The sequence below is a fragment of the Urocitellus parryii genome, unplaced genomic scaffold, assembly GCF_045843805.1.
Source record: "Urocitellus parryii isolate mUroPar1 unplaced genomic scaffold, mUroPar1.hap1 Scaffold_53, whole genome shotgun sequence".
NCBI classification, from domain to species: Eukaryota; Metazoa; Chordata; class Mammalia; order Rodentia; family Sciuridae; genus Urocitellus; species Urocitellus parryii.
The window spans coordinates 2,961,911-2,989,909 of NW_027554068.1; the positions used below are offsets into that span (position 1 = coordinate 2,961,911).

Consider the following 27,999-nt stretch of genomic DNA (forward strand, 5'->3'; position numbering starts at 1 on the left):
GGAGGTGATAAACAACTTGAAGGTTGAAGCAGGAACTGCTTTATTGAGGAGAAACTCAGAGGGAACTGAGCACGAACTCAAGGTAGTGGGTACCCAAGGTAGCAGGCACCACTTTATTGCGGAACAGCAGAGGAATATATACCTAACTGATTACACACAGCTTGACTCAATTAGCATTATCTAGATACAGCAGTCAGCCAATAAGGAATCCTTATCATCTTAATGGCTCAGTGGCCTTGCCTCACAAACCACTCCTCCTGGCAAACTGCCAGATGCCATCTTGACTTGATTTGTGGTCCCCAACATTGTAGAAGTTGTGAGAAAGCAATTTAGATGTTCCTGATGATGTCTAAGAGGCCTGGGTGCCTAGAATCAATCTAAATCTGAAACTACTTCAAGGATATTGAATAGGAACACTGTGTCCTGTAACATTTTTGTATTTATCTTTGCTTGTTGATCTGCAATCACTCTTAAGACATTAACTATTTATTGTACTGTTCCATTTAAAGAGTCAGAGAATGAAGACATAAATCTCCAAAGACCAAAGTGATGTTCCTGAACAGGAAGTTTCTCTATGTGTCCTATATCCATGACTACTTTTTAATTTTTCATTATATTTCAACTATAATTGGAAAAACTCTCATATTACTTTCAGGTCTATATTCATTAAGTTTTGACTTATCTTTTGAATGTCCCAACTTCAAGAGATAAGTCAAAACTAATAAAAATAATTTATTATTTACCAAAGACATATTTAGCCTAAACTTCTACGATAAATATGTATTTGGTAAATAATAAATTAAAACACCTCATTATGTATAAAGCCATAAATAACTTTCTGCATCATTTATTATTTACTACCAGCAAGACATCTGTTAAGAGTTTACACACATTATCTAATTTAACCCCTATGGTTCCTAATAGGCTCCATTTAAAGATGCTCAAAGATCCCTGACTTTTCCAAGTTTTGAAATATTAATGGAGAAAATGGGCATTTTAACCCAGTTCTTCTCAGGCTGAAAACCAAATATATTATTGTTTAAAATATTAAATACAAAATCATAACTGTGTGAAAAATTTAATGAGACAATTTTTAATTTTACATTGAATTGGCTTTATGTAGAAAAGGCTAACGTAAGAAAAGGTAATGAGAGATTTGACTGCAAAATTATTTTAAATGACTTCACAAAAAAAGAATCCATAAATTGCAGATAAAATTAGTATTATATCTATCAAATAGTAAAAATTTACATGAAAAAGTGATATTATCAATTGAAAAAAAAATAATGCTTCTACAATTAGGAAGAGACAGGGCACATACCTTACTAAATAAGAAATACAGAGGCAGCATTAACATATAAGAAATGCTGAAATACATACTAAATAATATGTAAAATTTTTAAGGTGAAAAATCATTTTAGAATTTGGAGATGGGCAAGATTTTTCTAAAAAATCTAAAAATATTTGTAAAAGAAAAAAATTGCTTTGAAAGAAAGAAAAGGGAATTCCAGGTTTTAAATATGTTGAAAGGAAGAGAGAAAAAAAGGAAAAGGAAGAGTAATCAATATGAAAATCACTCAAATCAGTCAATGCAATGAAAAACCAAAAAAAAAAAAAAAAAAAAAAACCCAAATAAAAAACACCAATGTGCAACAGAATGATCAAATTTACTGGATTTAAAGTCCACTACTTATGGTGAAAAAAGATAAATTTATTACCACCATATATTACAAAGGTAATATATTACCTTAGATTAGAAAAATGAAGAACAGTGTTACTTTATTAGATAATATACAACTTATGCAAATGCCTGGAATTTTATTGAGTTTGAAGCTGAGAATTAAACCAAGTGTCACAAAGAGATTAATAGATTATCTCTTAGTGATAACATTTTTTTAAAATTTTTTGCCTACTAAGAGTTGTTTCAGAGTAATGTCTTTATTGTTTCCACAATTAAATAGCTGAAAACAACTGTGTTGTAAAAGATGGAGGACAATGGGAAAAGTTTAAGCTGCATTTGGACTAATCAAAGAGCAAATTAATGTATTTTCTGATTTTAAAAAATACTAAAAAATATGAACACCTTTTAGCTCATGAATATTCTTCCAAAATATAACAAGTATCATATATATATATATATATATATATATATATATATATATATATATATATATATATATATATATCTACTTATATATGAAGATTACTGTGACATTTTTTATAGCATCTGAAAATTGGGTGTAGATTCTACAAGTCTATATAAAGGAATGGATTTAATTTTAGCATATCCATTATGTGAAAAAAAAGTATTAACTTAAAATTATGATGCCAATTTATTTACTCTAATAATAGGTATAAAAAGGTAATAAAGTTGAAAAACACATGTTTGATCCTGGTTTTGAAAAATGCTAATCCAGTAGTAATGATTCATAAGATTATACAGAAAATATTAGCCATAATCAAGATAATTCTTTTTTATTTTACACTGAACTTTATGAACATAAAAAATTGACATCCTATTCCTAAAGTATTGTTAGATGTTTGACAATAGGTAGAAATAACACAAAATCAGAGAATGAGTACTAATGCTAAAATTTAACCTACAACTTTATTTCCACCTATGTGAATAATGAAACACATTATTTTTAAGTGTTCCTCATTCTTTGGTCATTTGAAAATGTAAGGCTGTATATGAATATACTTTGAACATGAAATAATATTTATAAAATTACTTTTTTTCAGAATAAAGTTTTAGAACCCCTAAATTTTCTTATGCTTCATAAAAGCACTATTGTGGTTCTTACCAGGCCAATAATAATAACACTAATAATAAAAAATTTTTCAAGGCTGAGATTTCCCTTTCATGCTCAGAAGATAAACAGACAATTGGCACCAAATTATAGATTTGGGACAAACAAAACCTTGATCCGTCAGTACAAGTAGAGAAAGTGAAGCTCAAGTGCTACAAAAGGATTTGATAGTACAACAGTTTGTTTCTTTGTTTGTTTTGGTACCAGTGATTGAACTCAGAGGCCCTGGACTACTGAGCCACATCCCAGCTCTATTTTGCATTTTTTAGATATTTTTTAGTTGTTGATGGACCTTTATTTATTATTTATTTATATGTGGTGCTGAGAATAAAACACAGGGCCTCACACATGCTAGGCAAACACTATATTATGAGCCACAACCCCAGCCCTCATATTTTGTATTCTTATTTAGAGATGGTCTCACTGAGTTGCCTAGCGCCTTGCTGTTGCTAAGGCTGCCTTTGAACTCATGCGCCTCTAAGCCACTGGGATTACAGTTGTGCACCACCGTGCCTGGCTGATAGCACAACAATTTATTAAAGCAGAAGCATCTTCTGTGAATTTATTGGACAGCTTCTGCTAACACCCTTTCAAGTGCAATCATGGGTTTCTTTCATTCTAACTGATGACTGATTCCTTTCTCTTCTTCTGTCCAGATAACTTTAAGCTCCTCATCTTTATTGAATCTAACTTAGAAAACAAATGTGTTGTATTCTAACATCAAATATGAAACACATTTTTGTAATAGAATATTGTTGTCTTTGATTTTCCATATTATATCCCTAAAATCACAGACACTTCGAAAAGACATTACATTGTGTTTTATGAACATTCCAAATAATAAGTAGCTAAGATAAATATTTTCTGAACTCTGAATGTTAAAATCTGGTACTTCTTTATATTCTCATATTCTAAAATAGCTACTATTACTTCTTTGTATTTTCATATTCTAAAATGGCTAATATGATGGGCATAGGTGTTCAAACTGGAGAGATTGAGTAGGGGTTGAAAATTGTTCGCCTTGGTTTCTTCTACTTTAATTATCATTTTTAGTTGAGTTCCCCTTAATTTTATGTTGGAATACTATAATAATATTCTGACTCTCCTGTGTGTGTGTGTGTGTGTGTGTGTGTGTATTTTTCAATTTACTCTTTAAGCTCATATGTCTGATATCAGCACCTCCCTATATAAGCACCGTAACTGTTCCCAGTAAAAAGCAAAAGCAGACACACTTTAAATTTTGCATCTACAATTTACCCCTTTCCCTCAAATGTTACTTTCAATACATCATCATTTTGTTGTTAACAAGTTAAATATTCTCCAATTCTCCTTCTTCTATCCTCTTTGTTATTACCACAAATCAGTGTTCTGGGGTGGGAGACTCCCCTGAGAACATCTGAAAATGCCTAAAGATATTGAGATATTGTTATACTGGAGGTGAGGGAAATATTACTGACATCTAGTGAGTAGAAGCCTTGGTTACTGATAAACTACTACATTTTTACAGCAAAACCCCCAACAGCACAGAATTCTGCAATGCAGAACCATCATAATGCTGAGGTCCAGAAACTGCCTGAGATCAAGACATCATTAACTGGTAAGTAGATACCTGAAACAACAGGATGAATGAATGATCTCTCACTGTTGCTCTGGCTCCCATCCAAGACAAATTTCCACACTATAGCAGAGCCAGTCTGTCCAAAATGTAAAAAGAGCCTGTATTTTATACTTAAAACTTCAATTACTTAGTACAAGGGATGGAAAGCATTATAAAATTCTTCATAAATTATTTCCTCATTAACTCTTTAGTTTCTTCCCACCTCCCTTTTTCTTTCTTTACCAAACTTCAGCGCTACTGAAGAGTTTTCTATTATTTAAACGTTCATCTTCTCTCTCTGTTGTCTGATTTCTGACATTTTGATATGCTGAAGCTTCTGCATGATTGCTATGACACTCAATTGATAGGACTTGTTCCCTTTGGACATAGGTCCCCCTCTGAGGAAAAAATAGAATATAATCAGGAAAATGCAAATAACCACTGCATCACTGTAATTTCTGAGAGAGATTATTAGACTATTTTGGAAAATTAATTTAGTACATTTTATAATTGAGTTGGATTCTAAAAAACAAACACCCACCTCAGTTTGTTATTTTTGCCATTTTAACACACAATAAAATACTTCTGAGACAAAGTTTTTCTCCTGATTTGTTTTGGCACTGGAACCTGGAGTTATCCCCCAGGACAGAGTGGCTAAGGAAGATGGACTTCCCTTCATTTTCAGATGCCCCAGTTGTGTGAGCATTAAATATTATTCCATCTACTTAATAGCCAGGAAGTCACAAAATAATTGAGAAAAAATAGCAGGTTTTGAGACAGTGAGGAATTTTTCCTGCTTATACTTTAAGAAAGGCAAATCAATATGAACAAAATTTATAGTGATGTTAATTGGCTTAGGTAAGGTAGGGGATAGCCATTTGAACAAGTCACTGACATATGAAATGTTACCTTTTGGAATTTTAAGCAATTTTATGACAAAGGAAACTGATTTTGCCAATCTGAGAGACAGTGGAGACTTTTTCTCTTTGAATAAAATCATCCTATTGACTTAGATAGATCTCAAATTTTTGTATCATGCTGCTTGATTTTGCAAATGCCACTGTCCAATTTCCCTTAGATTTTTTAAAGTTCTCCTGTGTAATATGTTGGAGTAGTTTCTTGGCCTGATGCGCCCAATTTCCCCTTTGTGACACAGTGAAAAAAAGGATACTGGTAATAGACATCAATAAGTTCCATTCCAATTTTAAAGAATTAGCATTTACATATTTAGCTTTCAAAAAATAAAAATCAAACAAATGTTATTCCTCATAAAAGACTTGTGACACAAAATATTTAATTTTTATATTTTTGCTGTTTCCTTCACTTATCCACAATAACATACTCTTTTTTAGATTGGAAGAGATAAAAGCTTTTGTGTTGATGACATATTAAAGAGAGAAAGTGAAATGAGCTTAAGTTTGATTTAAAAAATGTATTTTTCAGAATATGTGTAAGTTCAATTTTTATAAGCATTAAAACCAAGCATTTCTAAGTGATCAAACTTAACTCTTAAATTTATTCCATAGGTAATAGCAGGCAATTAAAAACTACTCCCCACATCCACAGAAGCATTATTTTACACTTGATAAACACAAGTACCTTTGTTTCATTATCTATTAGAGGATAGAGAAATAGTAGGCCTGACAAAAATATATGTATATATAATATATATGTATAATAGATGGGCATATTTAAGTATGTAAATTGTATCTCTGCCTGTCTTAAAAATTGCTAATTAATAAAGTGAATGCCATTCTAATTTTATTCTGTTTAAGAGGTAATTTATTCAAGAATATTCAGAAATCATCTATCTAATGGAAGGTTAGATTTTATTAGCATAATCCAAAAGTAGCATTTATTACTGGGGAAAGTAAGTGGTGTGGGGCTTTCATTTGGGCTTTAAAGTTTATGTCCACCTGCACTGTAGAATTATTACAAGAAGTTCCTTGTCACAAAATATAGAATTAATATTATAGCTCTGAATATTGGATATAATACACAGTAACTAGAAACTTTAGATATATTTTATATTTAGATTATTCTTTCATTCTTCCTTTTATATACTAGATGTTGATGATATAAAAAATGATACAATATAATATCAATCCTGAAAGAATTTGCATCATAATGGAGAAGATATTTATTTGTAAAAACAGACAAAGCACACTTAATGTTATGATTAAAGCTTTTGAAAAAGTATATGGAAATTAGATTAATAAGCTCTCACTTCTATTAGGATGGGAAAGTAATGATGGTGCAGCAGAAATTCTTTGGGGCATGAAAAAAAGAGAATTCAATGTGGAACTTAAGGAGCTAGAGGCAATGGAGGCTATGTTGGCAAATGTTAAGCATAAATAGAGACAGAGAAGCAATAAAAATCAGAAGAGGTAGGAATTGTGTGAAGCGAAGGAATGATGTGAACAAGTATTAGTGGGGCTGAGTTTGTTCCTACAGGGAATTTGGAAGACTATTTGTGATCATGCTTGGAAGAGCTGGGGGACATATGAATAAATATTGAGTTTATTGCATAAATAATAGAATACTTTCTTACTTTTGTGGGTATGGCATGGTTAAATGTTTATTTTAGAAACTAATGCTTGTGAGAGGGGAGAATGGCACACTTGAGAGAGGCTCATGACAGGAAGAGTAACCAGGGGCAGGTCACTGTTCTCTAGGCCAGAGATAAGAGAAAGGAGGGTTGTAAGCACTGGCAATAATGACAAAATGAGAACTTATTTAGAAAGCAGAATAAACAAAACATAATAGTAAGGATTTGATTTTTATTTGGTTTGTTGTAGCTAAAATCACAAAATTTAGAGATTTAAAATTGCCTATAGTTATGTCTCAATTATGGTAAAAACTGAATTAAAATAATTGAATACTTGGTGTGTCACAGCAACTCATGTGGTGGGAACAGCAGCAGTGGCCAGGCAGCACAGTTTCAGAAGGTTCCTGAGAGCCACTGCCTGCAGCACCTGCATGAGCCTTGTGCTCTCAGCCAGGAAGCTCCAGAGGAAGGTCAGCTCTGAAGAAAGTGAGGCTAAGAAGAAGCCTAAGAGGAGGTCTTCCAGGCTGTCTTCTCCGACTGCTGCTGCCAAGGCAGATGCCAAAACCAGAAAGGTTTTCTTTCATAGTCAGCAAATGGAAATAGTGATGTGAATGAATAACTGTGATATGAGGTAATAAATGCAGTTTTGCAAATATTTCCAAAATAGAACTGACGGGAAGCAGCAAGTCATCAAGGAGACTGTATAAAGTGTATGTTCACAAAAGGGAGATTTTATAAGGATCCCAAAGAGGAGTTGGATATTTCCAGATGGAGCAGAGTGAGACTGAGAGGTCTGTGAAAAGAAAATAGGATTTCAGGAGGTGCATCATCATCTGCCTAACTAGAAATATATTAGACAGTTAAGGGAACTGAAAGACTTTAATTTGATTGAAATGCACAATATAATTCTACAACAAAGGGAAAATAGGCAAAAGAGAAATTAGAGAGTACATTGCTTGGTCCTTTAAAAAGCAAAGACAAGAATAACATGGGGACATTTATATTTTAGAATAATCTCATTGGCTTTATTGCTGACGATGGGATAACAGATGTAAGACCTATGAATGAGGGGCTCAGAGTAGAGTTTACTATATTTTAGCAGAGAGATGATACAAATTTTAATGTCATTATCAGTTACCAGACAATGTTATTTAGAGTCAACAAAATATGATTACATAGAGAAGTAAATTGAGAAGTAAAGTTGATATATGTTTGATTTGATATATTTTGACCTGGAATTTATATATTTTAAAAAACCTTTTATAATTTACACTAAGTGTTTACTGTGCCTCTATAGATGAAATATTTGAAGGATTTACTGAGTCTGACAATTTTAGTGTTTTAGCCTCCTGATTCATTAATATAAAATGTTACATTTTAAGTAAGGGAAGTATTTTTTGTTTGAATTACTGCTGTCTAAAAAAGATATTTAAATGATTATATCAAACAAGAATTTATTATGTCTGTTTTTATTATTTAATTTTCCTTTTAATGTGTTATGGAAAACAAAAGTTTAATAATGGAAAATTACATTTATTTTACATAATTTTGGAATAATTTTTAGCTAAGTTATCTAAGGCAAAAAATAAAAAGTAAAGTTTTACAAAGCCAGATATGTGGTAGGAGGTGGGAGAACTAGAGGTGTGCAAAATTTGTGGTTAGAGACTGATCCTTCCCATCTCTTCCAGATGCTTCCCTTATTCTTAACATTTCTCAAAATTTGATATTGATACTCTCTTCTCACATTTTTCCGAAGAGGCAATTACATTACTTTCTATGATTGCAGAAAGTTATGATTACATTATATTAGATTTTGACACTAAATTACACACTGGTGAGAAAGCCATGCTCTTCATTTGGTTTTTATTTTCATCACTAAGACAATACAAAGGTGACTCCCATTCTGTAGTCACAAGTTACTTCAATATTCCTAGTAAAACATAACAGAAACATATATATGTTTTATTTCATTAAGATCTCCTGAAGGGAGACAATTCTTTGTTGTATGCTAGAGCCTTTTTCCCCAAGTTTTGAAAAGCAAAATGTCTCCAGGTATTGTCAACTATCTCCTAGACTATGAATATGGGGAAGAGGCAAAAACTTCCGTGATCCAGATGCAAAAGAAACATTAAATGTTTAAAGATATTTCATCTTTTAAATTCTAATGAAATGCCCAAACAGAATTCTTTTTTTAAAATTTAATTTTTAGTTGTAGTTGGACACAATTAGAATTACTGTAATTATCAACTACTTTCTATAAGCAAATAGAAATGATAGCTAAATAATCTTTAAGTGAATAATATTAAATATCACAATTATGAAAAAAGTAAAGAATATGAGTTATTTAATATTTTCTTTCAAATTCCAACTCACTGTTTTGCCTGGAATTACACTACATTATGTTGAAGTAATTGGTAAACTATACTATTATGAGTGTAAATTTTACAAATATTGAAATTACTGCATTCTGAATAAAATCACAAACTCTTAAAATGGGATATTTAAAGAGGGGAAAATAGTAACTAATACAACTATCTAAAAAATTTATTATACTTTACTGGGCAGTCATAGTCATGGCATTCTTATAAATATTTTTTAAAACATTTTTTTGTAGTTGTAGATGGACAGAATGCATATATTTTATGTTTTTTTTATATGGTGCTCAGGATCAAACCCAGTGCCTCACACATGTTAGGCAAGCATTCTGCCAGTAGCTTCAGCCCCAATCCCAGGCATTCTTTTAAAGTATCATTAAGTTTACACATATTTTTTGGAAGGGATTGAGTATTTGTTCATCTATGATCAACACTTTTAGGCTAATTTTCTGTTTTAACTCAAGTTTTAAAAAAAAACCTGCTTTTATTCACATTAAAAACAAACTGCTTGATATGTACTCAATAATTAGATGATGAATTAAGATGTAATTTTTCCAATAAGTAGGATGTGGATGCACTGGAGCAAACACCAGCAAGAGTGAGGGCATGCTGCTAAACTGTCTCACCTACTTTTATCATGCTGTATCCACTTTAGGGATCCAATTTATGTGGTAAACAAAACTTTCAACAAATTCATTTCATCCTCACAATAATTATACAATGGGGAGATCAACTTAATCTTCATTTTACAACTTGGAAAACTGAAGAACAAAAATATCCCGTAACTTATATAAAGTGGCATGCCAATAGTGGCACAGCATGGATCTGAACAGTCTGGCTTCAGTAGCAGGATTTTTCCAACCTCAATAGACACACAATTCAGTTAGCAATCTTATTAAATTCAGATTCGGACTCAGTACTTCTGGTTAGGGGAAAACAATATTCTGATTTTTAACAATCACACCTGTGATACAGATGTTGCTAGTCTGAAGATCACCCTTTAATTAGCAAAGTTCTAATCTACACTGGACAATAGTGAGAGATATGGCAACCATCAGAAACACAGTTTATACTCAGAAAATTACTCTTACGTGCAAATTGCCAACTTCTGATTTAGAACTTATGCTACTTCTTTTTCTTTCTTTTAAAAAGGGAAGTTAAGGGCTGGGGATGTGGCTCAAGTGGTAGTGCGCTCGCCTGGCATGCGTGCGCCCCGGTTCGATCCTCAGCACCACATACAAACAAAGATGTTGTGTCCGCCGATAACTAAAAAATAAATATTAAAAAATTCTCTCTCTCTTTCTCTCTCTCTCTCTTTAAAAAAGGGAAGTTAACAAAATTTGCAAGTATTATAGTATTTACAAGTATTATAGTAGCTAATTTCAGGTTTTGATAGTCAACATATGATTAATATAAACTTGAAACTGTAATATCTACCCCCCATAAGGCCTTCCATTCATCCAAAAAGGATTTACAATTACTCTTAAATATCTTCTTTAACATAGATTCAGTCCAAACCCATTAATATTTAGGAGTACATGTTTGTACCCTCTATACAGGAAAAGAAATTCAAGGTTAACTTAGAAATCCAGCACCTTTCCAAACTTTTGCTGTTTACACAAGTGCTAACTCTAAGTGGAAAAGGAAGCACATCCTTTGATAAACAGAACGTAAATGTCAACACATTACTAAACAACTCTCGTCCATAACTTTCTGTAAAACAAAGGGATGTTCATAATAATTTCCCTTCATGCTCACTGGTGAATTGATTTTTATACCGTAATCTAAAATATAGAATGTAAAAAGTATAAAAGTAAACCAAAAAACATATATTATTTCCCTGTGTTTAAAATGCATTGGCCCACAGGCCTTCAATACTTAAAACCTAAAATACCATCAAATCATTAGAAATTAAATCTTTATCAACCTTGTTTACTAAAAGAAAAAGAAGTATTCCTATTGACATATAATCAAACACTTTTAAAGTCATGCATTTAATTTGACAATGATATCTTTCAAAGGCCATCCTGGATGTGTATATTAGACCTAATTATGTAACTAAATAATAACTTATTAATTAAAACAAAAGATGGGATTTAAGACAAATCTCCCTAGTACAAGTAATTCTGGTTTTCCTATATCTCATTCAACATTTTCCTGAATGTACCCAGATACACTTAACATTTCTTCCCTGAGGGATAATTAACTGCCACATACTTTGACAAGTTTACACACACACACACACACACACACACACACACACCTTACCAAAAGCCATAATTAAATAATTGCACCTGGAAGTAGCAAGCATAAGGTTTCAAAGGTCTCATGCAATATTAACACACAAATTCTAAATATACTTATGACTGTGGAATCCCATTTTTAATTACAACATAAATTAACAAATCTAAATAATACAATTACCATAAAGCTAAAATTCTCATTTATGCAGCTATGAGTTAAAAGAAATATAATACCACAATCTATTGCATTTTCTGGCATGAAAGCAAAAACACAATACAAATGTAGGCTTTTCTATCAAAATTACAAGAACTAACCTTCTACCCAGAAGAATCCAAAGACACACAAAAGTATCTGCATTATTTTACATATGAGGTGTATGGAAAAAAGTCTCTCCCCAAAGTAGTAAGAAACAACTTCTAATTTCCTAAGAAACTTGTATTTTACATTTGTTTTTTTTTTCCTGAATCACTTACACAGCCACAAAGAAACTCAGATATTAAAGAACTAGAGAAGTTAAAAGATGTCCTTTTCAATAGCCAACAGTCACCAAAGACTGTGACAAAAGAAAATAGATATAAGTATTCCATGTTACTGTGCACAAGCAAGCCCAAAGTTTTACTGCTTCAATAGTTAAATCACTAAATGTTAAGCATTATTTCATGAACCTAAATGAAATCTGGTATATAAAGAGAAAAAAATATGCGATAAGTGAAACTTACTTTCTATTTCACAGAAATATTATTATTATTTTAGATTATTTTACTTCATCTAAAATAATCCTGTGACCTTGTGGAAACAGTCCTGGGTTAAACACTTAAAGTACATTCCTTTACCAAATGTACTAGTAAATTACTGCTCTGAAAGTATTCAATATGTCTACTATGTTCTCTAGATGTAAATTCATACACTGGTTTAAGCCATTTGCAGAAAATCAACAGAAATTATCAGAATATATTCTGAAAGTTAAGTGATTCTTCCACAGAGCAAATTTAACTTGACCTCCTAAATGGTACAGATTTGACACACCATTTAGAAGGGTAAAAGAAATACTGATTTACTTCTTCTCTAAAGCAATACTGTTCAACAAAATTATAATACAAGTTACACATGTAATTTTGAATTTTCTAATAACTATGCGAAGATGATAAAAATACAATTTTTAAAACACTTACTAAACATGCCAAATATTATTTCAAGATGTAAAAATCCAGTATGCATTTCACACTTACAGCATATCACATTTTCAACTAACCACAACAACCTGGTCCATAATCAGAATGTGGCTAGTGGCTACACTATTGAGGAGTATACTTTTTAAGTAATATTTTGAGATCTGACATACCACTCTGTTTATAATTAGTTCACATTCATGTCTGCTTTTTAAACTGAAATGGCTGTGACTACAAATATAAGCAAAACTGTTAATTCACTGGATAAATCAGGATCAGATCCCCCTTATCTGGGAATCTGGTTAACACACACAATAAGTAGCAAATGGATTTTTCTTTATTATGTCTCAAGTAGACTTCAGAGATGGTGCTGATCAACATGAGCAAACACAATTTGTAGCAAAAACACAGGTTAAACACCAAAACATTTTTATATCAAATCATAACACTGCCTTAATTCTAGCATCCCTTCCCCTCTCATTCTTGAGCACATATTTCTATGCAATTTATTTATAATATTGCTCTCTAAATTTGATAAATTTTGTAAACCATACAGTCACCATTCAAAAATAAACAGAACACTATATAAGACACAAATGAAAAAAATCAACCAGCTACTTTTAATACAATTTGTCAACCAATCTTAAAGTCTGAGTTCCACTGAATTTGATTCTTCTCACAATTCCAATTAATTTACTTCTAAGAATTTTCCCAAGTCATTAGGATATTTGTTTAAAATGTAAATAATTCCAACAATGTGTTTTCTAGAAAATAACAACTACAACCATAGCTTAGCACATAAAATTTGTCCTTTAGGCAAGTTACTGAATAAATCAAACAAAAACAACTATACTCCTGTTTAATGCTTTCACATTTTGTAACACCATATTCAACAATTTCTAAATTTGGAAAATCAGTTCAGATTGCACTCAAACATTAACTTTAAAACTTAAAACCTTACAGGTTTCTACAAAATACTTGTGAATAAATGTATTCCACAGAAAAACAACAGAAAAATCAACACCACTCAAACAAATCTCAGCAAGAAGCACAAGATCAGTATATTCATAAGTACAGAATATATGATACATGCTAAACAGTGTTTTTCCCCTAATTTAATTTAATTCACCTAGGAAATTTTTGTTTAAAGCACTTGCAAAGTTTTAAGGAAGCAAACATAGCTAGCTAGCCTCTTCTGCTGCACATACATACAAGGATAATACATTCATCTCCTGATATCATTCCACAATTTAGAAATCAAAATAACAAAATTTGTTTCTTACCTGTAGTTAGGAGAGGGTTAAGGGTTATTTCAGCTAGCTCCTTCTGAATTCTATTAGTGAAATGGGAACAGACAAAAAGGATTTGAGACAGTCTACAGAATAACCAGAAAATCAGAATGCCCTCTACCATCATGCAGGTAACTGCAAGGCTGGTTTTGCCTTCAGTAATGCTAACATGGCTGCTTCCTCTTTGTTCTCAGAGGCATAACCCAAACTCCTTAACAGAAAATTGCAGCTTTTTTCTCACTTGGTACTGTAAATAGGTAAGTCATTTACACCTGATTTGAGAAAGTCCTCCACTACTACTCAACAAAACGATGTAAAATCTATTTTAAAACTCTTTTTACCAAAGAAATTCTCTTTTCAAGCTTATATGCAAATGAGACAAAACAGAAGGAGGAAAAGCACTAGAATATTTTTGACAATGACTTCAATCCACTTTTACTGTGGTAAAAATTAGAAAGCTATTGCAAGAGCACATTAATAGTTTTGTCAATATTTTATCTGTTTAAAAAAAGTTTAAAATTTACAAATACCTTTACCAATGAAAAACTTCCAAGGACTATTTTAGCAATCTTACTTAACCATTTCTTTTCTCTGATCTTAGGTACAGCACGCAAATTTAAATTTCATACTCTTGGAGGAAAGAGGGCCTTAAGGTAAGGGGAAAAAGAGCATTTCTCTGATTTTCTTGAAATTTAAAATGTTTTCAAAAGTTGTTTAATGTTCTCTCCACAAGATTACAACATACTGAGAAGAATTTTAAATTATTTCAAAGACTGCTGCTATTCAATACAATATTCTCAAGTTCATTAGTGTTTGATTAATGGTGCAATGACTGTGAAAATGTATAGAAAAATAAGAACATGAATCACTATAAAATGCAATAATTGATCAGTTTTTATATTTCCTTTTTCTTTTAGTTGTGATCAATGAAAAACCACAAAACATCAACATTAGGTAATGCTATAGGTACACTTTATGTTTGATACAAGAGTTCTACTCAACACAACCACTATCACTGATGGAGTCCCATTGATGGATTTTTTTTGCCATAATAGAAAATAAAAGTCAGCAGGAAACAAATAATCTTTCACTTATAACCAACAAAATGTTTTTTTTCCTGCTGTTGATTTTCACTACTATGTCAAGAACATCCAGGAGTTTTAAAGATGTGCAAAGTTTTAACAGCAAAGTGACACCTGAGATTGTTAATGGCTACTTTTCCATTTTATTTGTTCTCACAAGAACAAACAGGGATAACTATAACTACAAAAAAAATTATACCTATTATGCAGGATTTAAAGACTTGTTTGTAAAACTAAGCAAATTTAAAATCTGCTTTCAAAAAAAGCCAAGGCCTGACATTCAACATTTTTTAGCAAATATAAACTTTTTTGATCATTTCCTTTCATGAAAAGTGACATATTTCCTTTTATGAAGTTGCCACCACAGATGCCTGGACTGACACCCACATGGACACACGCTAATTTCACTCAAGAGTATAACTCACAAAAGGAAACATCCCCAATGTACCATCTAATTCAGTTTCACAAATTTTCCTTGCCAACTCCTTAAACTGTCAGGATGAGAATTCAGTCTCTAGGACTCTTGCTGAAATTACCAAAGTACAGAATAAGTTTGCTTAGAAGCATAATTTTAGTGAGGATATTTTCATGCTCCCTAAAGGATGACAATTCATTCAAGTACAAATAAAATTGGTCATGAAGTATTTCTGGAGTATTGTTCTTGATGTAAAAATAAAAGCATCCAATTGCTTGAAAGACAACCTGACAATGTTACCTTTTAGCACTAGTGGATAACTTAGCAGTGGTTTTGCGAGAGAGTTTGGTGCTCTTCTTCCCCTGGGTGGCAGAAGGTTCTTTCTTCATGATCTTCAGGCTCTGGAGCAGCAGGGTGTTGCTGGTCGAATCTGAACTGCCACTGCTGGTGCTGGGGCTGTCATCATCGGACATTTGCTTATCACTGGCCATTTGATGAAGTTATCACTTGAAAAACTTTTTTAAAGAGGAAAGAGAAGAGGGAAGAAATGTTAATCTAAGAAATCAATCAACAGCTTTTCCTTATCTTAATATCATTCCCAAATTGTATCTTTATAAAAAGGCTTCAAAAGTGTTCACATTTATTGTATGAAAATGTTACTGGGGATAGGATGAATCTTACAATGCCAGCTCTCAGGGATTGTCCGAAATCACCCACTCACATTTTTTTCCATTCCTTGGATAATCTATGAATTGTCTACTTTCTCAGAAGGCATGAAAAAGATTTGCCGGGGAACTTAAGGCAAGGAGTATTAACAACATAACTGTAAATAACAGGTTTTTATGAAAAATGTTAAAAAGTCACTACACGTCTAAATATTCACAGACTGACATGGGTCAGAGCTACCAAATTCCCTTTCCCAGAGGAAAACATTCCCTGTCAACCGCTCATATGCTTATTTAAGGTGAACATTCCTCTTCTATGCACGTAAAACCTTTAAACACAACACTGGGAAATTTAAAACTCAACTAACAAGCTTCCCTAGCCTTTTCCACAGCCAGCAGTGAAGATTCATCCAGCCGCCACCATGGGAAAAGCAGAATCCAAACTGCACTTTCGGCAAAGCTCCCCACGTCACCAAGGTTCCTTGCTCAATATTTACATCACGGGGGACATTTTATCCAAAATTAACCAAAAGAAGGGTAAAAGCCCAAGGAAAACAACAAAGCCCCAAGAACTGCAACAAATGTCTGCCCTCATAGGCGAGCCACTGCCGCTGTCGCTGCTGCTGCCAGCGTCCACGCAGCTCCGCGGCCCTTTGTGGGGAAGGTCACCCACCGACAGCTCGCAGCCCCAGCGGGCAAGTAATAGGAGCAGCCAAAAGGCCCCGCAGCTCGGGGACACCGGTGGCGTGGACGCCTGGCGTGAACCTAGCTGCTGCCGCCGCCCTAACTGCCCACCCCCCAGGACCCCCGCCCCGCCGCCCTACCTTGCCGCCTGAAGGAAGTTGCCGCCGCCCCTACTGCCCCGATGCGGACCCCAGGACCCTGCCTTACCTCGCGGCGGGAATGAAGCTGCCGCCGCCACCTCCCCAGCCTAAGCCCATGGGGACACCATCCCCGCTGCCCTACTTCCTGGCGTGAATGTAACTATGGCCGCCGCTGCCCTAACTGCCCACCCCCCAGGACCCCAGCCCCGCCGCCCTACCTTGCTGCCTGAAGGAAGCTGCCGCCACCCCTACTGCCCCCCACGTGGACCCCAGCCCCGCCGCCTTACCTGCAGCGGGAATAGCTGCCGCCGCCACCGCCCCAGCCAAAGCCCACGGGGACACCATCCCCGCTGCTCTACTTCCTGGCGTCAAGGTAACTGCCGCCACCGCCGCCCTAACTGCCCACCCCCCAGGACCCCAGCCCCATCGCCCTACCTTGCCGCTGGAAGGAAGCTGCCGCCGCCCCTACTGCCCCGCACGTGGACCCCAGCCCCGCCGCCTTACCTGCAGCGGGAAAGAAGCTGCCGCCGCCACCGCCCTGGCTAAAGTTAACAAGGTTCCCATCCCCGCTGCCCTACTTCCTGGCGGGAAGGAAGCTGCCGCCGCCGCTACCACAGCCCTAGCTGCCCCCAAAGCCGACCTCAATCGTGGCGGCAGGAAGGAGAACGAGGCGGCGGCGCCGGAAGGAACGGGAACGAGGTGGAGGAGGCGGCAGGAAGGAGGCTGCGGCGGCGGCAGGAAGGAGGCGGAGGTGGCTGGAAGGCGAGGCCACTGAAGTCGTCCCCTCCCCGCCCCCCTGGCTGCCACCCCCAAGCTGACCCCCCAGGCTGACCCCCACCCTCCCTCTTCCTTACCTCCGAGGAAAGAAGGAAGCAGCCGCCGCCGCAGCGAGGCGGCGGCAGGAGGAGGCGGCAGGACCGAGACCCCGAGGCGGTGGTGGTCCTGGCAGGACTGAGACCCAGGCGGCAGAGGCGGCGGCGGCAGGCCACTGAAGTCGCCCCCGCCCCCCTGGCTGCCACCCCCACGAAGACCCACACCCTCCCTCTTCCTTACCTCGCAGCAAGAAGGAAGCAGCAGCCACAGCGAGAAGATGCAGAGACAAATCCACATACTTACAGCCATCTGACATTTGAAAAATCTGTCAAAACTATATTTTAGACAGACAAAAGACAGCCTTTTTAACAAATGGTGCTAGGAAACTGGATAGCTATGTATACAAAAATAAAACAGACCCCTCTATTTCACCCTATACAAATCCCAATCAACATGGATCAAAGACTCGGGAATTAGACCAAAAACTTTACAACTACTAGAAGAAAACATAGGCTCCATAGTCCATCATATAGATACTGACAAGACCCCCAAAGTGCAAGAAATAAAATGAAGAATAAATGAATGCCATAAAACTAAAAAGCTTGTCTACAGCAAAGGAAACAATTAAGAACATGAAGAGAGAGATGACAGAAAGGGAAAGAATCTTGGCCACCTATTCTTCTGATAGGGGATTAATATCCAGAAGATTAAAAAAAGCTTAGCACCAAATATAATATAATAATAATAATAATGATGCAATCAATAAATGGGCAAAAGATCTAAACAGAAACTTCTCAAAAGATGTAACACAAATGGCCAACAAATATACGAAAGAAATGTTCAACAGCAATCAGGAAAATATAAATCAAAATTACAATACAATGTAATCTCAACCCAGTCAGAATGGCACTGCTCAAGAATATGAATAATAATTGCTGGCGATGTTGGGGGGGGAAAGGTACAATTGAACATGGTTGGTGTGACTACTAAACCACTCTGAAGAGCAGTATGGAGATTCCTCAAAAACCTAGAGATGGAACCACCCTATGACCTAGCTATCCCACTCCTTGGTATTTTTCCAGAGAGACATAAGATTGACACACTGCAGGGATATAGCCACCTCAAAGTGTATAGCAGCAAAATTTCAATAGGTAACTTATGGAATCAACCCAGATGCCAATAAATAGATGACTGGAATAGAATGAAATATATATATATATATATATATATATATATATATATATATATACACACACACACACACACACACACACACACATATACATATACATATATATATTCTTAATATGTATCACAATTATGATACATACACACACACAATGGAGTTTTACTCAGCCATAAAAAAGAATGAAATGATGGTACTTGCTGGTAAATGGATGAAAATGGAAAATATCATGTTAAGTGAAATTAGCCAAACTCAGAAACTCAAAGTTTATATGCAGAAGCTAGAGTAAAATAAGGAAAGGAGGAGGTAAGGAAAGGATAATACAAATGAATCAAATATTAAATAATAGACAAGTGAAAGGAAGTCTAGCAGAGTGGAGGAAAGGGATGGAGAGGGGAAGGAGGATGGAAGGGAAAAAGAGGAGGGAAAAATGGATATCATGAACTAAAATAGATTTCCATGCATGTATGAGTTTTTCAGGATGAATGCAACTACTATGTATAACTATAAAGCTCTAATTTAAAAAAGAAAAATTAATAATTATGCAGTCAACAGTTAGGACTTTTGAGACAAGCATTAAGCTAGGAGCCTGGGTACACTGACCTCCTCCTTTATCACTCTTATTAACGATGAGGAAAAGGCAAAAACTCACATAGCAATAACTGAACAAATGATGACCATAAATTAAAACTGGTACTGAAGCCAAAAGTCAGGATGATATGATGAAAGAAATGTATGTATTAGGGGAATGAAGTTAGAAGGAATGACATGACAGTTTCTAAGATACAGATGGTTATGGTGCTCTGAATAAAAACTAGCCCAGAAAGCTGACAGTGCTAAGGGGTTGAACAGTCAAGACAGGAAAGGGGAGGTCATGAAGTATCCTTTCTTGGGTGACCATACAATTACCATTCATGTAGGGGTTCTTTAGAGATTGAAATATTAATAATAATTATACAAGGACATGGCATGATCCAGTGCTATCCTGGGCTAGAAGAAATATGGTTATCCTACATATATAGTATACTAACTAATGCTAAATTTATTATCATTGGGAATCACTAAATTTTTTAAATGAGTAACATGAATCAATATTTTTAAAAGATTACTCTCGCTACCAATAGAGAATGAATCTGAGATCAGAGAACTTCAGAGACTTGCTTGGAGACTAGCAGTTCAGGTAAGAAAAGATAAGAACTACGCTTAGATGGAGATGAGCTGAGGTGGGAAGAAATGTCTACACTCAAAAATATTATGGAGACACAGATTCAAAAACACTTAATGATCAATTAGATGTGAAAGAAAAAAAAGGGGGTAATTCAACAAAATATATCACAGAATTCTCCCTTGAGCACTTGCATTTCTGAGGTTACTACTTCCCGAGATAAAAGCAAATACTCAAGCACAGTTTCATAGAGAAAATTAATTACAGTTCAGCTTGATATACATTATAACACACTCCTAAAATATATTTAAGTGGATGCATCAATAGGCAGTTAGACATTCAAGTCTGGACTACAGAGGAAAGGTTGCAGATATGATTTGAAAGACATTAGCCTACAGCTGATATGTAAAGCTAGCCTAATGTTCCTATGAAGAGCTACAGAACTGATGAAATTTCCCATAGTACGTGAAAAGAAAGAAGAAATATGAACTAAAACTGAATTATGGAATACTCTAAGACATATTGATTCAGAAAAGGGAGGAGGATCCAGCAATGGAGACTGAGCAGACAGAGTTCTTAAGAAGGAAAGCCTTGTGGTATCACAAAGCAAGAGTAGAGGAGGATGAGATTTGGGTATGACTAAGTCTCATGCTGGTGGGAAGTTGTATATGACAGTGATAAACATATCCACTAGATTTGGCAACCCAGTCGCCATGGGTGAGCATGAGAAGTAGACAAAGCTAGCTGACACTTCTCTCACAACGTCCTACCGAAAAGGAGAGAAAATAAATGAAAAAAAAGAAATCAGAAAGGGAAGAGATCAAGGGATTTCGTTGTAAACTGAACAATTCTCAACTATTTATGCCAACTGTAATAATTTCGTGGAGAAAGAAATGCCAGCTATGGAGGGAATAACTAAACCTTATGAAGGCTGAGGGGCAGCCATGTGAAAGGAAGGGCTTCTCCAGAAGGACACTCCTCCGCTGCAGCAGGAGGGAGGGGCAACACTGGCTTTTAAGTGGAATTTTGAATTTGGTGTTGGGAAAATAAGTAATCTCCCTCTAGTGACTTTCATTTCACTGAGGTCATTAGTTGAAAATGAGGCGATAAGAAGCATGTACAGAAGCACCAGAGACAAAAATTATCAATTAAGCATTAAGGAGATTATAAGATGTAGTGTGCTAGAAAAATGTGAAATTTCTGGGGTGATGCTGAGTGCCCAATTGGTAATGTTAATCATGAATTTTTAGTGATACCATCTATCTAGCTGTGTGATTTTCCTCCATAATGTTTTCCAACTCAATTAAATTCTTATTAAATGTTCATGTTTATGATTACATTTGCTTTGGCTCTTGAAGAACATATAATATTCATAACTGTTGTTTAAAAGTTAATTGGGACCAATAAATATTCATATTCTCCTTTACTACTTTACCACAAACTATGGTTTTCTTTTATACCAAATCTCTAGACCCTACCTCATAACTTTCAATTACAGTATTTTTTTAAAAGTTGGGGAGATCTTCATTTTCAAAGATTCAAACCTGAGTTAATTCGGAATCCTCTCTTTGACTTGCAACAATTAAATAATCTTGACTGTCTGAAGTAAAATATCTTACTTGGGAACTCTCAGAAATAATGATTGTTTGCACCTGCAAGGAAGACAGAAAAGTGGGAATAAAAATTTAAAGAGTTTAACTCAGAAAGGCACTAAATATTATACTAATGAGTTAGTATTTGATGTTTAAGACTCGATGTTTAAAACTATTCTGATCACTAGGTATGCATATATCATAAGCATACATCATTTCAAGCCAACAAAAATAGCCCCCGTTTAAGATACATGCTACAATTTGTATCAACTTGCAAAAAGTTCTGTTACTCATTAACATAGAATATACATTGTCATCCATTTAGATCAGTCTTACAAATCTGAATTTCTTTTAGGTAAAGCAATATAAAATGAAGATTTTGTTTTTACCAGGAATAACTGGAATCCAGATGTGAAGGTATACACACTGTTAACAGAAGACTTCTCTTCATTTCTTTCTTTATGAGTAATTACAAAGTAGGGGGAAAGACCAATATTAAAGGCCTCACAAGTTTTAGGATTTTGTATCATTAAATCCTAGAAAATGAGAATTACAAAAAACAGTTAACTCATAATGTATCTCACATTTACTTGTATATATTATTTTGTGCACTGTGGAAAAAAATAAGCAATGTTTACCTTTACTGGAATAAAAATCCCTTGCCATCGGTAAATAGTACATGATGATTTTCTTAACATTATACCATATACTGAATCTTCCAAAGTAAAGAAACACCAGCCAGAAACTGGCTTGTCCAAAAAAACTTTGAAATATGGAAAAGACAACATCCATTCCCCCTAAAAAACATAAATCATTATTTACCAGTGCATAATTCCTTCTCAAACTTATCTGCTCTAATTTGTTATTTAAACATTGAGACTAATGACTTCAATACAAATGAATTCCCCATGGTGTGTGTGTGTGTGTGTGTGTGTGTGTGTGTGTGTGTGTGAGAGAGAGAGAGAGAGAGAGAGAGAGAGAGAGAGAGAGAGAGAGAGAGACACAGGGACAGAGAGAGAGAGAGAGAGAGAGAGAGAGAGAGAGAAAGAGGCTAGAAAACTTAAAAATAGTAACTTAAAATAACAATTATGGATAACAAAAGGAGTACTAATACTTCACTCTATAGCCATATGAACTTTCCCAAGGTCTATTTAAATATAAATACTTGCTAACTGTAATTTTAAAGGGAAATATGCTAAAACATGTTTTATTTCTTTCTTTTCTTTTTTCCAGCACTGGGGTTTGGACTCAGGACCCTGGGCATGCTAGGCAAGCACTCTGACATTGAGCAATAGCCCCAGCCCATCTCCCACCCTTTAACACACTCTTCTAGTATCTGCAATCTACTGTTTTCTCCTGTATTTCTCACCAGGTCTCCAAATCCCCTTCGTGAGATCACTCTGCTATCCCTAGCCATTCAATCTGATGCTTTTCAATTTTCAGGCTGGGTCTTCTTCCCTTCTCTGTCTACAGCTCCTCTTCTCAGATTGTTAAATCAATGTCCATGACTTTAAAAACAGTAACACATGTCAGATCCCTAAGTCTATCTTGCAGCAGAGACCTTCCTTTGAGTATAAACGCCTTCTCAAAAGGAACTCAAACTTAAAATGTGCTAAAACAGATTTATTTTAATTCCCTCACCAAAACACCACCTAGCCTTCTTTCACACATCTCTTAGTCAGTGGCAAGACACTCTATCCTACCACACAAGCTGAGGAACTAGGAGTCATCTGGGTCTCACCCTCACCCTTGCACCCAGTTCATCACCTGCTCTAAACTTCCATCATCTGTTGCCCTTTTGCTCATCTCCATGCATCCTCTCTTCTCTGCTATACCAACCAATTCTTTACACGGTCCTATGAATAACACTTAAAAATGCAAACATGATCATACCATACCATCTTCCCCATGCCTAAACCACTCAAAGGTTTTCCATTAACTCTGGGATAAAAGATTGACATCCATAAAATTTTTCTCAAGTTCTTCAATGATCTCTGCATCTCCCCTATTTCTGTACTCCCTATTCACTGAGGTTCTTCAATTATGACATGTCCTTTTATGCCTGAGTTTCCTGCCTCTAAAGCTTCCCCCTCGTGTCTCCCAGGTTCCTCCAACCCAGTTCTTTGCATAATTGATTCCTCCACATTGATTTTTACTTATTATTTTGGTACACCTTAAATTCTAAGCTCCATGAGCTCAGTAACATTCCTAGGCACTCAAATATTCTTGGATATAGTAATAAAATTAAATATCTGTTTCCCATTTTTAATAAACCCATAAATTATAATTCATGGAAATAATGTAAATCTTATACATGCAACATTTCTGAGTTACAGCATTTTTTTCTCATAAAAAACTAAACATACTCATGCCAAGGGCTGTTTCAGATATCGTCTCCCACTGCACACTCACAGCTAAATCAATGCCATTAGTACACGACACATTTAAGTATACCATTCTGTTGGTTTCTTCAATATCTATAGAAGTGGCTCTGAAATTGTGGAAAACAGAAAAAGAATATAATTTCTACATATTTAAAATATATGTCACATTACCAGTATATGCTTAATATGCTTCTACATTTATACAACCCAAATGACATGCACAAATTTGATACATGAATATTTTCAAGACAAATGTGTGCTTGAAAATATTCATTTATGGAGTTTTTTTAAGTACAAATGCAACACTTATAATCAGAAAATACTGAAGATCAGTAATTTAACATTACACATTTTAAAACTGTCTTTTTTGAATTTTTTCACACATAAATCAAAAACATCTGACAGGAAAAAACAGGAAATTCTTAGTATAAGAATAAAACTAAATCTCTTAATATACTGTATATAAATATCTGTCAGTTTCCAAAGGAAATTTTATAATTATAATCATTTTAATATGTTTAAAGAGTAATGTATTTGGATTCAGTGACCAAGTATATTTTATATTTTTTCTTGCTTTTTATTTCTAAAATCACAAAATAATGCAGGCCTTTTCCTAGAAGTGTGAAGTATGAGAAAATAAGAATTCTGATGACACCATTAAGCAGGCCATGGTTAAGTCTGGAATTCATTTTAAAAGTCCACTTTACATAATCACACCTCAATTTTCTTTTGCATTTTCTTATGTCAAAAATTATTTCTTCCTTATTTTCAGAAGTGACATTTTCTTATAAATAAATTATACCTATTTTCAATAGCAGAAATACTGAACAGCCCCAAAGGGGCCTGATTTTGTAATACTGTTATCAAGGTTTGAACCTGAGCCCCTAGTCTAGCACCTCCCGTCGGATTAAACAAGGTGCAAACAAAATGCTCATCCATTTCTGGTTCTGTGTCTAATACAGCAGAAATGTGCAGGGCCTGAAAACAAAATAAAAAAGTAAAGTTACTAGAATAGAATATATTTGCAAAACACATAGAGAAATTTACTAAACATTTTAGAAACCAAAATAATGTCTTTCAAAAAACAGCACCTCTTTTTTATTTAATAATGGTCCCCATAATGTGATAGCTACTTTTGGGATTTTCATGTTATTACTTTTGGGATTTTCAACACTGTGGTACACTACATGGAAGTGTCTAAAAAATAAATGACATTTTTAAATAACACAGAATAAAATATTAAAATATTAAATTCATGTCCTTTTTTGGGATACTTTTTTATCCTGCTCTGGCTATATAACTTCATTAATGTCTTTGTAGTCTAGGATTCACCATTAAAAAGCCATGGTAGAGGGGCTGGGGTTCTGGCTCAGGGGTAGCACTTCCCTAGCATGTGTGAGGCACTGGGTTGAATTCTCAGCACCACATATAAATAAATAAAGGTCCATTGACAATTAAAATATATATATTACAAAAAAGCCATAGTAGGAACAAATTAGAAAACAACCCAAATGTTCATCAACAGGAAAATGGATAAATAAATGGTGATCTGTTCCACAAAACTCTATTCAACAATAAAAAAGGATCAGCTACGGATGTCCGCAACCACACAAAAGAAGCATGAAAGAAGCTAAACACAAAATAATAGATACTATAAGGCCCTATTTATACAAAGCTCAAGAATCAGCAAAAATGAGTCAATTAAAACATTACAAAGTGGTTTCCTCTTGAAAAGGCAAGATGCCAAGAGAACCATCTGGGTAATAGTAGTGTTAATATCTTTAATCTGAGTGGAGGTATTATGTTTTGGATATGAAATGTTGTCCAAAGTCTCATCTGCTCAGAGGTAGACTTTTTGGAAAGTGATAAATCATGATGGCTCTGATCTCATCAGTAGATTAATCCACTGATGGCTGAATGGATTACTTGTATTAAGTGGGTCACAAGGGATAGAGGTTTTCCTGGAAAGGTCTGGGTTCTCTCTGGCACTTTCCTCTTGCTTTCTGTTTTCCCCGGGTGCAATAAGCTGAGCAGCTTTCCTCAACTCCACCCTTCCACCAAGATGATTCTACCTTGGAGCCCGATGACACAGACTGAATCCTCTGAAACGCTAAGCCAAAATAAATCTTTCCCCACTAAGTTGTTCTTATCAGTATTTTGTTCATAGTGATGAAAAGCTGACTAATACAGGTCATTATATGTGTGTATACTATGTTTAAAATCATTAATCCATATGCTTGGAATTGGTGCATTTTACTATTTATATGTCAAAATAAAAACGTGGAGCAAAAACAGTTGTGTGAGCCAAAAATATTTAATCTAATTTTCTCTAATGTTTAATTTACCAAATGAACAAAAGTTTTACTTAAATACACGCCGAGAAAAAGACACAAAATATTACAGTAAAAAAATTTTAAACATTTTAAATTACAAAAAAATTATTAAGAGAAAAATGTGAATAAAGCAATGACAAATTTTAATATACTTCAAATTTGAACTTTTGTATTTTTCACAATTTAAGTGTGTCTTTGAAGAAATCAAAGATTTTAAATTTGGAAGAACGTTTAAAAAATGAACAAAAAATATGTTGAACTTTACAAAAACTTAAAATTGAGAAAGTTATTTGATTGTTAGATGAATTAGTTTAGAGGAAAGGGCTGCAAATGTATTTCTTTTTTTTAAGAGAGAGTGAGAGGGGAGAGAGGGGAGAGAGAGGGAGAGAGGGAGAGAGAATTTTTAATATTTATTTTTTAGTTCTCGGCGGACACAACATCTCTGTTGGTATGTGGTGCTGAGGATCGAACCCGGGCCGCACGCATGCCAGGCGAGCCCCAAATGTATTTCTTTAAAGCAGTATTTTAGCTAGCTTGAAAAATGTCTAAAGATAATTCGATGAACTAATTTAAACTTCAACTATATTTTTAAAAATAAAGTTTAGTAGGAACAGAAAATCAATATACAGGAATGGAAAATATATAGAAAAATAAGTTGGGAAACTAAACTTATGTAAGGATAGATCACATTCATAATTAATCTCAAATCCAGGATTTTTCTCTTTAAAACACTATTCCTATTCTCAAACAGTTTGAAGCAGCAGTTACATGCTGCTTAATTAAAATATAGCAAAAAGAAATGACTGACTGAGGCTGGGAGCTTTTTTGGCTTATGCTTTACATATAAAGTGAAGTATACCATTTAAATAAGTTTGGAATTTAAAATTAAAAAAAAATGTGTATTTTTATTATTTCCATATTTCTCTATTAATAGTAAATTCCTTCAGTTGCCCTCTATACATATTATATAGTACATTAGCACTTGTCACATAATAATCTAATCGTGTCTTTATTTCTCACCTAAGTTGGAAATATCTTTTTCTTCTTTTGAGGATGCAGGAAAAAATATTTTGTAAATATTAGAGTTATAAGCTTCATCCTCATTAAAGTTGCATACTGTACCTTGAGTCGAACACCCTCTTCTAATACAATATAGCCTTTGGAAGGAGTCAGGTCCTTGGATTCTGTTGAAGAATTCACTTCCGTGACAATGAACTGAACTGTCACAGTTCCAAACAGTCCTCGTGCAGGTTCCCGAACAAAGTACAAGACCGCAACGCTTTCCTGAACATAGAGAGCTGCTGGCTCTCTCAGGAAAAAGTGCTCACTGTTGTTAAATGATAGAACTCCAGGGCCATCATCATTAGCAAGGATGGTAATTACAGCTGTCAAAACAAAAATATTCAATGATAAGTGAAAATAAGAAGGGCTGTTATAAATGCTGAAATGAGTGTGGATATTTCATTGGAAAGAAGGTCAACTCTCGACCTCAAGTGATCATTTTAAGA

At 34.7% G+C, this 27,999-nt stretch overlaps 1 protein-coding gene across 1 annotated transcript; it reads right to left on the bottom strand.

The window, feature by feature from the left end:
* Nucleotides 1-7,177: 7,177 nt before the first annotated feature.
* Nucleotides 7,178-27,619, bottom strand: LOC144252708 (adhesion G-protein coupled receptor V1-like). The gene is made up of 8 exons (XM_077794852.1): nt 27,614-27,619; nt 24,961-25,136; nt 24,187-24,265; nt 22,413-22,571; nt 22,164-22,310; nt 21,727-21,834; nt 14,027-14,076; nt 7,178-7,748 (listed from the first exon to the last, which is right to left on the bottom strand). Exons 2-7 carry the CDS (start codon nt 25,095-25,097, stop codon nt 14,056-14,058), a joined length of 651 nt encoding a protein of 216 aa, XP_077650978.1. The 5' UTR covers nt 25,098-25,136; nt 27,614-27,619; the 3' UTR covers nt 7,178-7,748; nt 14,027-14,055.
* Between the last annotated feature and the right edge of the window lie 380 nt (nt 27,620-27,999).

Bases quoted from the DNA above. Each gene is read 5' to 3' on its own strand.
- LOC144252708 (XM_077794852.1), bottom strand. From the start codon at position 25,097: ATGGATGAGCATTTTGTTTGCACCTTGTTTAATCCGACGGGAGGTGCT. The intron at 22,311-22,412 runs GTAAACATTGCT...CTCATTTTCTAG, and splicing joins GGATTTTTATTCCAGTAAAG to GATTTAATGATACAAAATCC. The intron at 21,835-22,163 runs GTAAAAACAAAA...TCTTCCTTGCAG, and splicing joins CTGGATTCCAGTTATTCCTG to GTGCAAACAATCATTATTTC.